This window comes from Megalobrama amblycephala, linkage group LG2 (assembly GCF_018812025.1).
Source record: "Megalobrama amblycephala isolate DHTTF-2021 linkage group LG2, ASM1881202v1, whole genome shotgun sequence".
Taxonomy (NCBI): Eukaryota; Metazoa; Chordata; class Actinopteri; order Cypriniformes; family Xenocyprididae; genus Megalobrama; species Megalobrama amblycephala.
This window is the reverse complement of record NC_063045.1, coordinates 6,236,693-6,250,921: the sequence shown is the minus strand read 5'-3', so window position 1 is coordinate 6,250,921 and position 14,229 is coordinate 6,236,693. Positions and strand designations below refer to the sequence as shown.

Below are 14,229 nucleotides of genomic sequence, written 5' to 3'. Positions count from 1 at the left end.
TTCAAATTTTCACATATTCTTGTTTTATTTTACTAGAATTATTTTCATTTTAAAATGATTTAAGGTTTTAGTCAAGTCATCTTCATTTATATAGCACTTTTCAAAATACAGCTTAGTCTTTTTTTTATAAAATGACATCACCACAATACTTGTCTGGCCTGCATAATACAGATCCATGTCAACTGTGTGAGATCACAAACAGGAATTTACAGGATTAATGAGTATTATTTTACAATTAATTACTGTAGTCAGAACAGCAGCATGATGCTGACATCACAGTAACTTACTGCTCTTGTTTCACTGTGAATTCACATTATGAAGTTGTATTTAACCATGAAACTGTAAGAAATATTAAATATAAATATTATTCATATATATCATATTCATAATTCTGATATCGCCAAGTCAGAAGTGTGACAAATAAAAACATTTATTTAAATGATGACAAGCTGAAATATGAAATAAGCTGATTTTGTCAAACTCTCAAATCCTTAGCATGAATATAAATATTTTTATTTTAGCATTAAGAACAAAAATATATTATTAAATAAATATCAGAAATATAATATTCATAACTGCCTGTAGATGGATCTTTCACAGTAGTGAAGAAACAAGCATTTTTTTTTAAATAGATTTATCTGCATTCCTTTTTATTCTCTGATGTTTTTCAGCTCGTCTGCCTGTTCCTGTCATCAGCAGAAACTCTTCACAATGTTCTTCATCATCATCAAATTGTTCATTGGTGTGTTCAGCTGTGAATGTGAGTCATGTGACTCTCTCCTGGTACAAAGGAAACAGTTTATTGTCCAGCATCAGTGTGTCTGATCTCAGCATCAGTCTCTCTCTACCTCTGGAGGTGGAATATCAGGATAAAAACACCTACAGCTGTGTGCTGAACAATCCCATCAGCAACCAGACTCAACATCTGGACATCACTCACCTCTGTCACACATGTGCAGGTACAACAGAGCTGATATATGTGATTATGTACAGATTCACTTACATTAATGACTGTCTCTCTTTTCCTCTCCTTCAGTTCCTCCAGACTCTCTGATAGTGTTGATCTCTGTCGGATCTGTGATCATTATAACTCTATTCGGGATCTTCTGCATCTGCAGAAAATTTAGAAAAACTGATCAAGAAGGCAAGTGTTACTGCATTTAACAAGTGTTATAACAAATAATAATTATATTTATTACGGTAAAAGTATGTTTGAAAAATCTATTCTGCTGATAGTCCATGTATTAATGTAATGTAATTCATGTAAATAAGTCTATTTAGGTCCTAAATATTTTTTGTATATAATGTGTGTTAATATGTGTTACTGGTTTTTGCATTGATCTTCCATGAGCAGACACACACACACACATGCACACACACACACACACACATACACGCACGCACGCACGCACACACACACACACACACAGATTCTGTATTTATTCTTTTACTTTGCAGATTGTGTGAAAAAGTAATAATGTCATAATTAAATTAGTTTGTAATTTTTAAAACTGCAGCATTAAATATATTTCATTAATTGTGTGCAGTAACACTTCAACTTTGACAGCACTAATAAAACACATGATTGTTCTTTTCTTGATCTTTTGTGGTTTTCATCTATTTGTTGTTCAAACAGTTCAGATTTGTGAAGATGAGAAAACTTCTGCTCTGTTTCATCATCTAATGTTCTACGAAAGAAACACACAGAAACCGGTAAGATCATTTATTATTGATTTATGTTGTGTTTTTGTCTGTATAATGATCATTAACAGAGTGAACAGATATTTTCCTATTCCAGCTTGTGTTATGACTATAATTTATCATAGTTAGGCCTGTGCAGCTCATGTTAATATTATTACATTTCAATATTTGATATCAATTATTTTCCAAAACCACCTGATATACTTTATTTTCTTGTGATCTTGTGTGTTTTCACAGAGAGATGAAGAGTACAGTCACGTTGAGTATGTGTCTGTCAGCATGAGAAGATGATACTGAACATGATTTGATACGCAGAGCTAATTTCAATATTTATTTCCAGCAAGAGCACAAGTTACACATAGTTATTATTAGGAATTATTCTTGATATCACACAGTTTTTTAATAAAGATCACGTCCTGCCTTTATCTATCAAATGTCTGAGAGTCATTTTAATAATTAATTCAATGTATGATTTACTGTTGTAATATTTATGGCATTATGCAGATGTTCAGAGGTGGACATTCCAGGGGTCAGAAAGTAAAAGTCCTGCCATATTTTTATTCCACCCACTGAAGCATTAATGAGATAAATAAGTGATTAATTAAGTGATGATTGAGCATTATTGAAGACACCTGATGATAACAAGCAGAATCACCAAAGGAGAAAATCACTATTTTTAAGTTACCATCATCGAGGTCAGGGTTTGTTTTAGTTGAGCTCTTGACCCTTGACTGTTTAATATTAGATTTTGTTTGGGCAGTTTTAACTGCATTAAAACCAAACAGACAAACAAAGTTAAAAGATGATCAGGTGGTGTTGGTTATGTTTTTACATAAACATTATTTGATCTGAATCACTGAACTCATTTAGAGCCCAATCTCTGAGTTAGATTTACATTATTGATTACAGCAGCACTATGATTCTACAGCACAAGATCAGCTTTTACAATAAATTTTTTTTTAGAGTTCTGATTTAAAAAAAAAAAAAAAGCAAAGCTCATTTAAACACACAGACATCAAGAATAATCCTGTGAATCTCAACAGTGGTGGCCATCATAAAGCATGTTGCAGTGCATTCTGGGAGCCACCAATCAAAATTCATCCATGGCTCCCATCATGCATTGCTGTATGAATAAATTATGAGCTAAATTGTCTTAGTAATTTCATTTATTCTCACTATTAAAATTTTGCTGTTTTTCTGTGACTTTTTAGTAGCTTGTTTTCTAATGTTCAGAGTTGATCTGTTGATCAGAATATGTTGCTTGTCACCGTTGTTGAGATTCACATGCTGATACTTGATGTCTGTGTGTGCCTAAAAGATTTTTTTTTTTTTTTTTTGTGATAAGGACAACTTTTTTTACAAAAAATTCTGTATTGTATAAGCTGATCTTCTGCAGAATCACAGTGCTGCTGTAATCAATAATGTAAATCTAACTCAGAGATTGAGCTCTAAATGAGTTCAGTGATTCAGATCAAATAATGATTTTGAGAAAACATAACCAACAACACCTGATCATCTTTTAACTTTGCTTGTCTGGTTGGTTTTAATGCAGTTAAAACTGCCCAAACAAAATCTAACACTAAAAAGGCAAGGGTCAAGAGCTCAACTAAAACAAACCCTGACCTTGATGATGGTAACTTAAAAATTGTGATTTTCTCCTTTGGTGATTCTGCTTGTTATCATCAGGTGTCTTCAATAATGCTCAATCATCACTCAATTAATCACTTAATTATCTCATTAATGCTTCAGTGGATGAGATAAAAATATGGCAGGACTTTTACTTTCTGACCCCTGGAATGTCCACCTCTGCAGATGTTCAGTGATTGTATTTAATTTTGGGGAGAAACAAATTAAAGGAGAAACACTGCTAACTTCATTTCTTATCCCTGCTAAAACAAACAAACAATAAATCCATCACAGAATGTGTTATCTAACAAATAATAAGCCACGTGTTTTTTGTTTAACTTCAGTAGGAAAAATACTTTTTGATAAATTATTTTGAATATTTAATTAATATAAATATATTAATTTTATACGAAGTTAGTGTTCTGTCAAAGTCAGTTAAAAGTGTTCTAGATACTAGTACCTTTTTAGTAGGCCTAACTATAGTGTGCAGTTGTTTGCTAGACAAAAGAGCCAACATCTCTATTCTCAGTCTATGCAAGACTTTTCACCTGATTCACCGTAATAACAGCACACCTCTCCTCAACAACAGATGGGAAAACTGGATGAGGAATCGATCATGTCTGGAGCACAGGACTGAAAACAGTTTAATTCATGAGTGGGACACAGTAGTTTGGTACATGCTATTCATCGTTTGACCACCAGATGGCCACAGCCAACACAGTTTGAAAATCTTCAAATGAAAACAGTTCAAACAGAAATGAAAATGATGTTGTTCCAACACTCTGTGACTCTTTATTCAGTGGAACAGAAAATAATATATTTTGAAAAACAAAATATACATTGGAAGTGCATAATTTTAAATTAATTGCATAAAACCCAGCAAAATATTATGAGATAAAGTTCTTTGGCGTAGGCCCCGTCCGTAGCACACAGGGTTGTAGGCTCTGTAGATCCTGCCTGGAGATAAAGGCAGGGGCGTAGCCGACCTCCTGTGGAGGTATGGACAGGGACCATCCTGGGGTGGTGGTGGGGAGGATGGAGGTGGAGGTTGGTGTCAGTCAACATCTGCAAACTCGGATGTGTACCAATCTTTTATACTCCAAGTGTTACATAATGATTGGTTAGATCTGAAGTAATAAGTGACGTAACATTTGAGTCTTCCCTGCAGAACTTAAGCTAGAGTTTATTTCAGCACAAAAGTTTTCCCGAAACACGGTTGTTGTTGTTGTTGTTGACGAACAGTTACGAAACTATTTTCTGTTGTTCAATATCCCACATCCAGCTTTATATGTTACTTACAGCTAATATGCTTCTGTCATGTAAATATCCTCTCGTGCATTTCTCTCCCAAAGATTAATAGTTTAAACATGATGACATTGTGTTACCTCGCTCAGAAATGACCACTAGCCTATGTCTAAAAACATTCTGTTCAGAGTGCAAAAATCACGTCTTATTAAAACAGCTTATTAAAAAAAAGCCCCCTCAGTGTTAAGAAAACCAAGTCTAAAGCTGAAGACTAGAATAACTGAGAAGATTTAAAGGGGTAGTTCACCCAAAAATGAAAATTAAATAACTTTTTTTTCAAGGGAACTATTCCTTTAAATGAAGGAATCATCTCAATCAAACTATTTAACAAACACATCAACAAAATACAATAATTCCATGATATTCGACAATCACAGCTGAACACAGTAGAACAGAAAGAGACATGACATGGAAAAAAGACATGTCTTCATCTCTTATGCAAACAAATAAAATGAAATAACTAATCAGCACCTCTCAAAAATGTCCCAGATGATTTCTTCACGAATTCAGGTAAGAAAACTGAACATCGCAATTTCACTGTGACTTATTTTTGCACATTTTGGTGATCTACCAAATAGATGAAGGCTTACTTATAATTTAATTGCACTGTTTGATGAACTATACACACATTTGTGTGGTAACTTGTGCTCTAACATCCCTTTATTAAAGCTGCTGTCCGCGATTTTTGGCCCTCTAGCGGTTAATAAACAGAACTGTATGCGTCTTGTGGAGGAACATTCTAGCCGGAGCTACTTTTCTCTGTGTACAGCTGTGTCCCAATTCAGGGTCCGCGCACTTCGAAGTGCATGAAAGGGGTGGGGTTTTGGAGTGGAGGGTTGCCAGGTCTGCGCAACAAAACAATCCCAAATGTAGTGTAATCACAGCACAAGTGTATAAGTATCCCAATCCCAGACATGGCAACAATGAGCCGAGCGTCGTTACTATCGGCTGTGTGACATACAGCTGACAGTTGACGTTTATGTGAGCATTTTAAAGTTTATGGTTTTGACATGCTTCACTGCCGGCGACGACGGGACACTGGACCAAAATATGTATGGTTAAACTATGTAATGTTAGTTTTATATCATTCGCAATAGTTAACCTTGTTTGTTTTTTTATATTAAATTATGTTAAATTTATGTTAACTGTGAAAATATATACATTCATATTTATACATTTGTTCTGTATTTAAGTCTGAAATTAAAATACAGTACTTTAGGATTTTATTCAACTGCACTCCATCTCAGAGACAAAAACTGTATTTATGAAAACCAGATATTACAGTTTGATTTAGATATTGGTGAACACGGGGCATTGCTTACATTTATGTGAATTCACACAGAACTCCTGTCGTCACTGGCGCGCAATGTATTGTGGGATAGTGTAGACCGCGAAGTGTCTTGAGATGGGAGCTTCATTCCACTGCGAAACGGAGAGGGTGCACTTGAAGTCGCTCTCGAATTACGTCATCCCTCCTCGCGCCGCGGTTAATCGCACTTCGAAGTCCGCTTTCCCCCACTTTTCTCAAGAACAGAATACAGTGCATAAAATGTGTCGATATAAATATTATTTAAATGTCACTTTGTCAATGAAACAGCCTAATTTCTGTACAGCTTATTTTTGTGATGTAAGTTAAAAATGAAATGCATAAGTTATACATTATGTTTGTAAAGTAATTTATTTGTAAATGAGCCAGAGTAATTTCTAATTACTATAATTTCTGTTTGATAATTTTTTTTACGCATGTTCACGTCTGTAAATAAAAGAATTGTTCTGTTCATTGTTTATTTCTTTTATGCAACTTATAATTTTACATGAAACATTTTACATATACAATCATTTTTTCATCATGTAAATTAAATATTTTTACATTAAAATAGGCTACATCATTCTATACATTACATAAAGTACCTTTACAACTGTTTACAACAGAACTTAGGTTGAACATCATAAACAACGACTGAGATGGAGTGCAGTTGAATAAAATCCTACAGTACTGTACTTTAAATTCAGACTTAAATACAGAGTAAATGTATAAATATGAATGTATATATTTTCAGTTAACATAAATTTAACATAATTTAACATAAAAAGCAAACAAGGTTAACTAGTTGCTAATGATATAAAACTAACATTACATAGTTTAACCATATATATTTTGGTCCAGTGTCCCGTCGTCGCCGGCAGTGAAGCATGTCAAAACCCAATGAAAGTCATAAACTTTAAAATGCACACATAAACGTCAACTGTCAGCTGTCTGTCACACAGCCGATAGCCATGTAACAACGCTCGGCTCATTGTTGCCATGTCTGGGATTGGGATACTTTTACTCTTGTGCTGTGATTACACTACTTTTGGGATGGTTTTGTTGCGCAGACCTGGCAACCCTCCACTCCAAAACCCCACCCCTTTCATGCACTTTGAAGTGCGCGGACCCTGAATTGGGACACAGCTTATGTCTATGGCGAGTCCTACCAGTCCGGTCTGAAATAGTCCGAATATAAACACTTATTATAAGTGTACTATAATGATTCAGGATAAGACAAAAACACGGTTTGGAAAATGGATTCATGTTGTATATTCTCATTATATAATTTTTGTAAATTTTTAACACAAAAAAAAGTTGCGGACTGCAGCTTTAAGTAGGGCTAGGAGAAAAAAATTGGATTCATCTCAATTCCTGGATCGATTCTGAGATTTTTCAAATGCATCGTGATTCTCTCTTGAATCAATTCTGAGCTTAGTTTTTAACAGCAGATGGCGCTCTAGGCTAGTTTAAAACAAGCGCACACTCAAATGCTCACAAAGAAGAGCACTTGTGCATTTGGTTATGTATTTGCCCCTCAGAATGCTTTTATGATGTGAGATTAATGTAAACAGCCTTGTAATTCGCTTTACCTTTTCAAACTTTATGAATGATTATTTTATAGATGATTCAAGTGGTGTGTGTAAGGAATTGGAAGAGAGCAGAGTACAGCTGTATCTAAAGCACGCAGTACCATCTGCTGTTAAAAACTAATCTCAGAATTGATTCGAGAGACAATCGTGATGGATTCTGAAAATCTCAGAACTGATCCAGAATCATTTCTCAATTTTCGATTCAACAATTTATTTTCCCAGCCCTACTATCAAATATTTTTCAAGTTTAATGCAGAGTAACGCATGTATTACATGCATAAAATATACGCTCAGCAAAGTGTTTCACCAACTTTAAAATAAATCATTGACTTTCCAAGCTTATCAAGGCTGGTTTTGGGTCCAGATTGGCTGGTGGAAAGTGTTTTCTGATGAAGGTCAATGACTAATACTGCGTTCACGCCACCTCGTATTTACCGGATTCTTTAGATGACAAACACGTGACGTTGTATTCGGAGCTGTTCACGTCCTTTGACTGAGAATTATGTGTTTTCATGGCACCACTATCAACGCCTAAATGAATCTACAGCGGTCACGTGGTACATCTGGGAGCTTTCAGAAAACACCAAGCTTACAAGCTGTAATTACGAGCTCTACGAGGACATGAACACTTTTTACAAGCTAGAATCTCATAACTACAGGAATTACGAGGTGGCGTGAACACACCTTATGGGTTAGTGTTTAAAACAGGGGTGTCCAAACTACGGCCCGTGGGCCAAATTGAATTTGAAACTGCCTGCAACTTGTCTATTAAAAATTATTATTTGTGGCCTGCCAGGCATAATTTATAAATCGTGCAGTTTCACAATGTCAACACAAGGGGGCAGTATTAGATTTTAGGCTTCACTATGCTGATTAAACAGCTTTTGTGGGAAAACAAATAATTTAATTAATCGACAGCCTCCCTGCGTTCCATTCGGAAGGGCTGATCCCTATGCCCTAATCCCTTCAAAGGGTTTACCCTCTGGAGTGAGAGCTTCGAAGGGATGAAGGGTGTAGGGGTCAAAAAAACTCTTCTTTTGGAACGCACTTCTGCATCATCTTAACGAAGACAATCAAAGAGGAGTAGATTGCGTAAGCTATGCCTTTTGTTTAACGTTAGTTTATTTATTTTTTATTTATTTTAGGTTCATCGCACCATAATGTATATTGTATCTATGTATTTGAAACATTTGAATGGACTGATAAAGGGAGCTGTAAAGTATTTTTTGTTGACTGTCATTTTGACCATAATAATGGACCAAATCTAATAAATTATAAATATAAATATTACAGTACTATAGAAAAATACTTCACATACATTCATAGGTAAAATCGAACTCCGAGCCTCCTATACTCATTCTGTGATGACAAACAACTTCCCTGTGCTCATGGGGGCCCGAAGTGTCCATCAGTTGTACCCTTCGAAATCCTTCATTCCGAAGGGCCCTTTGAAGTGGCCAGTTTTGGGAACTTCAGTATGGCGGCCATGATTATTTTCACTCCAAAGGGCCCTTCGGAGGACGATATATTCCGTTTGGAACGCACCGCCTGTTTGCTAATCTTCAGCATGTTTTACAATAAACAATACTTTCTTTTGGAACTATATCTGTAGATTTTAGCTTGATATAAATGTTTTTATTTTTAAGAGAAGGCAGATAGGGAATGTTGCAACAGGTAGGACTCATTTATGGCATTACCAACAGCAAATGTGCCGCATTATTGTTTAACAGATAGAACAATTGATGTTGTGTAAAAGCCACTGGAAGGCAAGCCTGCAACCTTTAGCCAAAAAAGCGCTAATGCTAACGCTCCGGCTGTGGCGGTACAGGGAAGGAGTTTTGAACGGCGGGCATTGATGTCACTGCCATTACACAGTAGGCTGAGAGGTGCCGCACATGATTAAGTTACGTTAAGAGATACAGACCCTCAGTACCCACCGAAGGGCACTTTGGAGTGAAAACAATCTTTTTTAAATAACATGTAATAAACAGTGGCATAATGAGCCTGTTTTTGGTGGAGAGGGGCACAAATTGTGTGTCAATCCATATTGCGGAGGAATTGGTTTAGCACACTTCGTTCTAGAGTAAATATTGACATCTATGCAACCAGAGTAAACCTATGCACTGACAAAAACAGCATAATTAAAACAGATGACTAGTCAATGATTAACTACTCCGAGGTCATCATGTCACAGCATAAAAACACGGCACACATCCACAGAGAGCCAGATCTGACACACACAGCAGCAGTTACTGATTTCAACAGCTTGTTCTTCTGCTATGAGAGCGCCGTTTGTGTTTGTGATGTTGGTGAGCGTCCTCGTCCGTCCGGCGGATCATTCCCCCGTGATCGGGCCTGAACCCATCCGCTGCGCTCCGTGCTCGCAGGAGCAGCTCGCCGCCTGTCCCGCCGTGTCCTCGGACTGTCTGGAGGTCCTGCGAGAGCCGGGCTGTGGGTGCTGCTCGTCCTGCGCGCTGAAGAAAGGAGACTCCTGTGGCGTCTACACAGCTCACTGCGGCACCGGCCTGCGCTGCGTCCCGAGGCCTGGCGACCCGCGACCGCTCCACGCACTGACCCGCGGTCAAGCTGTCTGTGCAGAGTATGACCAGACAGAAGGTACGATTCTGTACAGTTGATTAGTTGCTTTCCAGGTCATTTGAGAGAAACTACTCATGTTTGTCTCTGAATTGCCTTTCTAGAGGACACAGACATCACGTCTGATCAGAGCTCGCTGCATTACCTGCTGGGACTCAACAGGCCGCTCGACCCGCAGGACATGGCCGAGGCACAGGAGAGCATCAAGGCCAAGGTCAACGCCATCCGAAAGAAACTGATCCAACAGGTACTGAGACCAGCAGGATCCACCCTTACATTTACAAGCCATTTTACTGGCTGAAGCTGTTGAGTTTGTACACATTTAAAGCAGAGTTTGCTTTGTATTTGAGACAAGAACGGTTTGACCATTCATCATCACTCTAAGATTTAATTGCATTGCATTTCCATCCCTTTGGATTACACCATGTTAAAGGGTTAGTTCATCCAAAAATTTAATTTGTCATTAATTACTCACTGTCATGTCGTTCCAAACCCATGAGATCTTTATCTTCAGAACACAAATTGAGATATTTTTGATGAAATCCAAAGTTTTTTTCATCCCCCATAGAAAGCAACGTAATTACCGTCATTCAAGGTGCAGAAAAGTAGTAAAGCTGTATAAATACTAAGCTGGAATTTGGACGTAAACATGGAAGCAACAAGTTAGAAGAAATTGTTGAATAAAGTTGTTACTTTTGTTTTGTTTTTGCGCTCAAAAATGATTCTCGTCACTTCATAACATTTAAAGTTGTCTTGAGTACCTTTCTGGACCTTGAAATTAGTTATGACATTGCTGTGTATATAGAGAGGTCAGGTCTTGGATTTCATCAAAAATATCTTAATTTGTTCTCCGAAGATGAACGGGTGTAGAACGACATGAGGGTAATTAACAGAAATTAAATTTTTGTGTGAGTGAACTAACCCTTTAACATAAACCAACTAATGAAATGTAATGCATATTTGTCAGCCATACATAAATGAAGCAGATAAGATTTCTGCACTCAAAATATATAAATAAATAGAAAATTTATATCATAGTTTATTATTAACTTTTCAATATATTTGATCTTATTTAAATAATCATATTTTCAAAATGCATTTATTCAGATGGCTTAGACTTAGATTAATCTGTGGAACAAGCCATATTCAATTCTTTAAAATAAATCAAATTTAAGTATTTAAGTATTTATGTATTTAAATTGCATATAAAAATGTCTTGATTACACTAATTTGAATTCCCCAAAGTGATTTTCCAAAGCTTGTATTTTTGGATGAACCATCCCTTTCACTCTTGAATGTTTTAGTGATTGTTTCTTTCGCTGGTCTAGGGTCCGTGTCACACCGAGCTCCACGCCTCTCTGGACATCATCACACAATCACAGCAGACGTTAGGCGAGAAGTTCACGAGCTTTTACCTCCCCAACTGTGACAAACACGGATTCTACAAGGCCAAACAGGTGGCTTTTCCTGTCTGTCCGAACCAATGAAATCTGACCCTAAAGAGGCACACTAACCCTAAAATGCTCGTTTTCTTCCTCTTTCTATCAGTGCGAGACATCTCTCATCAGCCAGCCTCCTCGCTGCTGGTGTGTGTCGTCCTGGAGCGGAAAGAGAATCCCAGGAACTGATGATTTAACGGCTGATTCCCAGTGTCATCAGGAGCTCACGCAGTGATGATCATACCCTTAACTTATATTTACTTCCATACCATATCAACACCTATTTATTCTTATGTATATGGCTCTTATATGGTCTTAATATTTATGAACTAGTTTTTGACAGAATTCCACCAGACGTAATCACTGACCTTCACAAACTTTTAAAAAACACAGATATGAAGTCTTTACACTCAATGACATTCATTCAGCAGTATTATACAGTATGTCGGTCATGTGATGAGTCTGTAATTCTGCCTTAGTCTGTGTTCACTGTGTTCAATTCATTATAACCGTGTTTGCACAGCAAGTGTTTGGATTCTTAGTCTGAAAACTGTTTATAGCCTGTAAAATTGTTTGTATTCTGTAAACTCAATTTTAATTGTTTTATTTTCATTTCACTATGTATTTAAAACAAATGTCTACCTCACATTAGACATGACGTCTCTATGGACTCCCTGAATATTTAATGTGCTGCTGTATTTATTCTGAAACCATTGTTTTATTGTATATACATGTAATATACTGTACATTTCCTCAAAAGTTTCTTTCAATAAAATGTTAGTTGTACAGATTGCACAGGACTCTTCTGTGAAAACTATGAAACTGTTGAACAAAGTGAGTCACATTTGATGTATGGACATTTAGTGTTATTTCTATGTGATTACTGATATGGAGCAACAGCATTTGTATAATCTGAATAACACTGATTATTGAGATGCAGGACAAAACCTTGATTTACCTGCAAATAGTTCTTAAAATATAAACATTTCCACTCTGAGATGATCTGATTAAATATGCAACGCCCTGATATACTTCAGGTGAAATCAAAGAACAAACTGGTGTGGTGTAATTTCAAACAAAATCAGGCCGAAATGAAGATCATTTGGAGTTTTGGAGTTCAGAACAGTTCACCGATACAAACTTTTATGGAATGTTCGCTCCAGCTTTGATCATTGGTCTGTGGTGATGATGTAATAGGTGGGTGTGGCTCTGAGGCTCCGCCTTTTTAAAAACAATAAATCAGTACACAATGAGGTAAAATAAAGCCTGATTTGATAATTGCTTGCTTATAAGTGAAAGTGCAATAGTTCTGATGAAATGTAAAAATATTTTTTTCAAATGACAATCATTGCAATTATAATTTTGAGCAAAATAATTGTTATCAGTTTAACCATTATGCAGCATGACGAAAATGTGATCTGTAATCTGTTGATTGACAAAACAAATTTATTCAGTTGAAAATTAGGAACATGGTTAAAAAATATGGCTAGCTGTGGAATAAGCTATATCCAGTTATTTAAAATAAATGAGATTAATTGGATTTATTGATGATTGATAAATATAGAAATCTGGTTACTGTGTATTCAAAACACAGTCAGTTTATCAGTGATATTAGAGAAATCTTACCCATTTTATTTGTCAACATTAAGTTTATTAGTTTGTTAAAACTTTGTAATCAAAATGACTGGAAACTTCTAAATTTTACATTTAGAGTTTTCTTTGTTTTTGAGAAAAAGAACATTTTGACCAAAATCCATCATCACACTAAGATTTATATTTGAATTGCATATAAAAATGTCTTGATTACACTAATTTTGTATTCCCCAAATTGACATTCCCAAGCTTGTATTTTTGGATGAACCATCCCTTTCACTCCTGAATGTTTTAGTGATTGTTTAGCAAAATAATTGTTATTATCAGTTTAACCATTATGCAGCATGACGAAAATAGTTTTCATTGACGAAGACTAGCCTAAGACATTTACTAAAACTTGATAAAAACAGAGTAAAGTTGTCTAAATATAATAAAACTAAAAGGAACATAATTACATTACCAAAAACTGAATTAAAAAAGTAGCTTACGAAATTAACACTACATTAACACTCTTCCCTTGTAGTCACCTGTCTCCTTCCTGACTTTCTGGGAGAAAAGGGTGTTTGTCTGTGCAGATTCTTTCAGTTTACGTGGGAAATGTCTGTACAACGGTGTGTATGTCGACACCTCTACATGGGTCAGCACTGTTTGATCAACAGGTCAGATGTTAATGTCTAAGACTCCAGCACACAGTCTACATCACAGTCCTGATTGTTTCGTCTTGAGCAGGAAGGTGTCGCCAGGCCTCTTGTAACATGGCTATGTTAACGGCTCACTATGGCAGCTGCTTTGTCTTGATGTTTACTGAATGACACTTCAGACAATGAACAATGAGGGGGAGTGTGTGTGAGTGTGTGTGTGTGTGTGTGTGTGTGTGTGTGTGTGTGTGTGTGTGTGTGTGTGTGTTCAAAATTCTGGCCTGATGAAGAACAATACAAACAGCAGGAGCAGAAGCGGAGGTCAAAGGTGACAAGTCCACATCTTTGCAGTCATAAATCATTTTTGACACATGGTGGGGAATACTTTCTTCTGATAAACATTAAAGGATAATTATAAGTATCAACAGAATAAA

At 36.2% G+C, this 14,229-nt stretch overlaps 2 protein-coding genes across 3 annotated transcripts in view; both read left to right on the top strand.

Moving 5' to 3' along the window:
• The window catches only part of LOC125263285, a 1,003,076-nt gene that overhangs the window by 441,470 nt on the left and 547,377 nt on the right, over positions 1–14,229 (top strand). The window lies entirely within an intron of this gene.
• LOC125263292 (insulin-like growth factor-binding protein 1) lies at positions 9,736–12,354 on the top strand. The gene is made up of 4 exons (XM_048182302.1): positions 9,736–10,146; positions 10,230–10,372; positions 11,454–11,582; positions 11,674–12,354. The coding sequence occupies exons 1-4, from the start codon at positions 9,810–9,812 to the stop codon at positions 11,797–11,799; spliced, it is 735 nt and encodes a 244-aa protein (XP_048038259.1). The 5' UTR covers positions 9,736–9,809; the 3' UTR covers positions 11,800–12,354.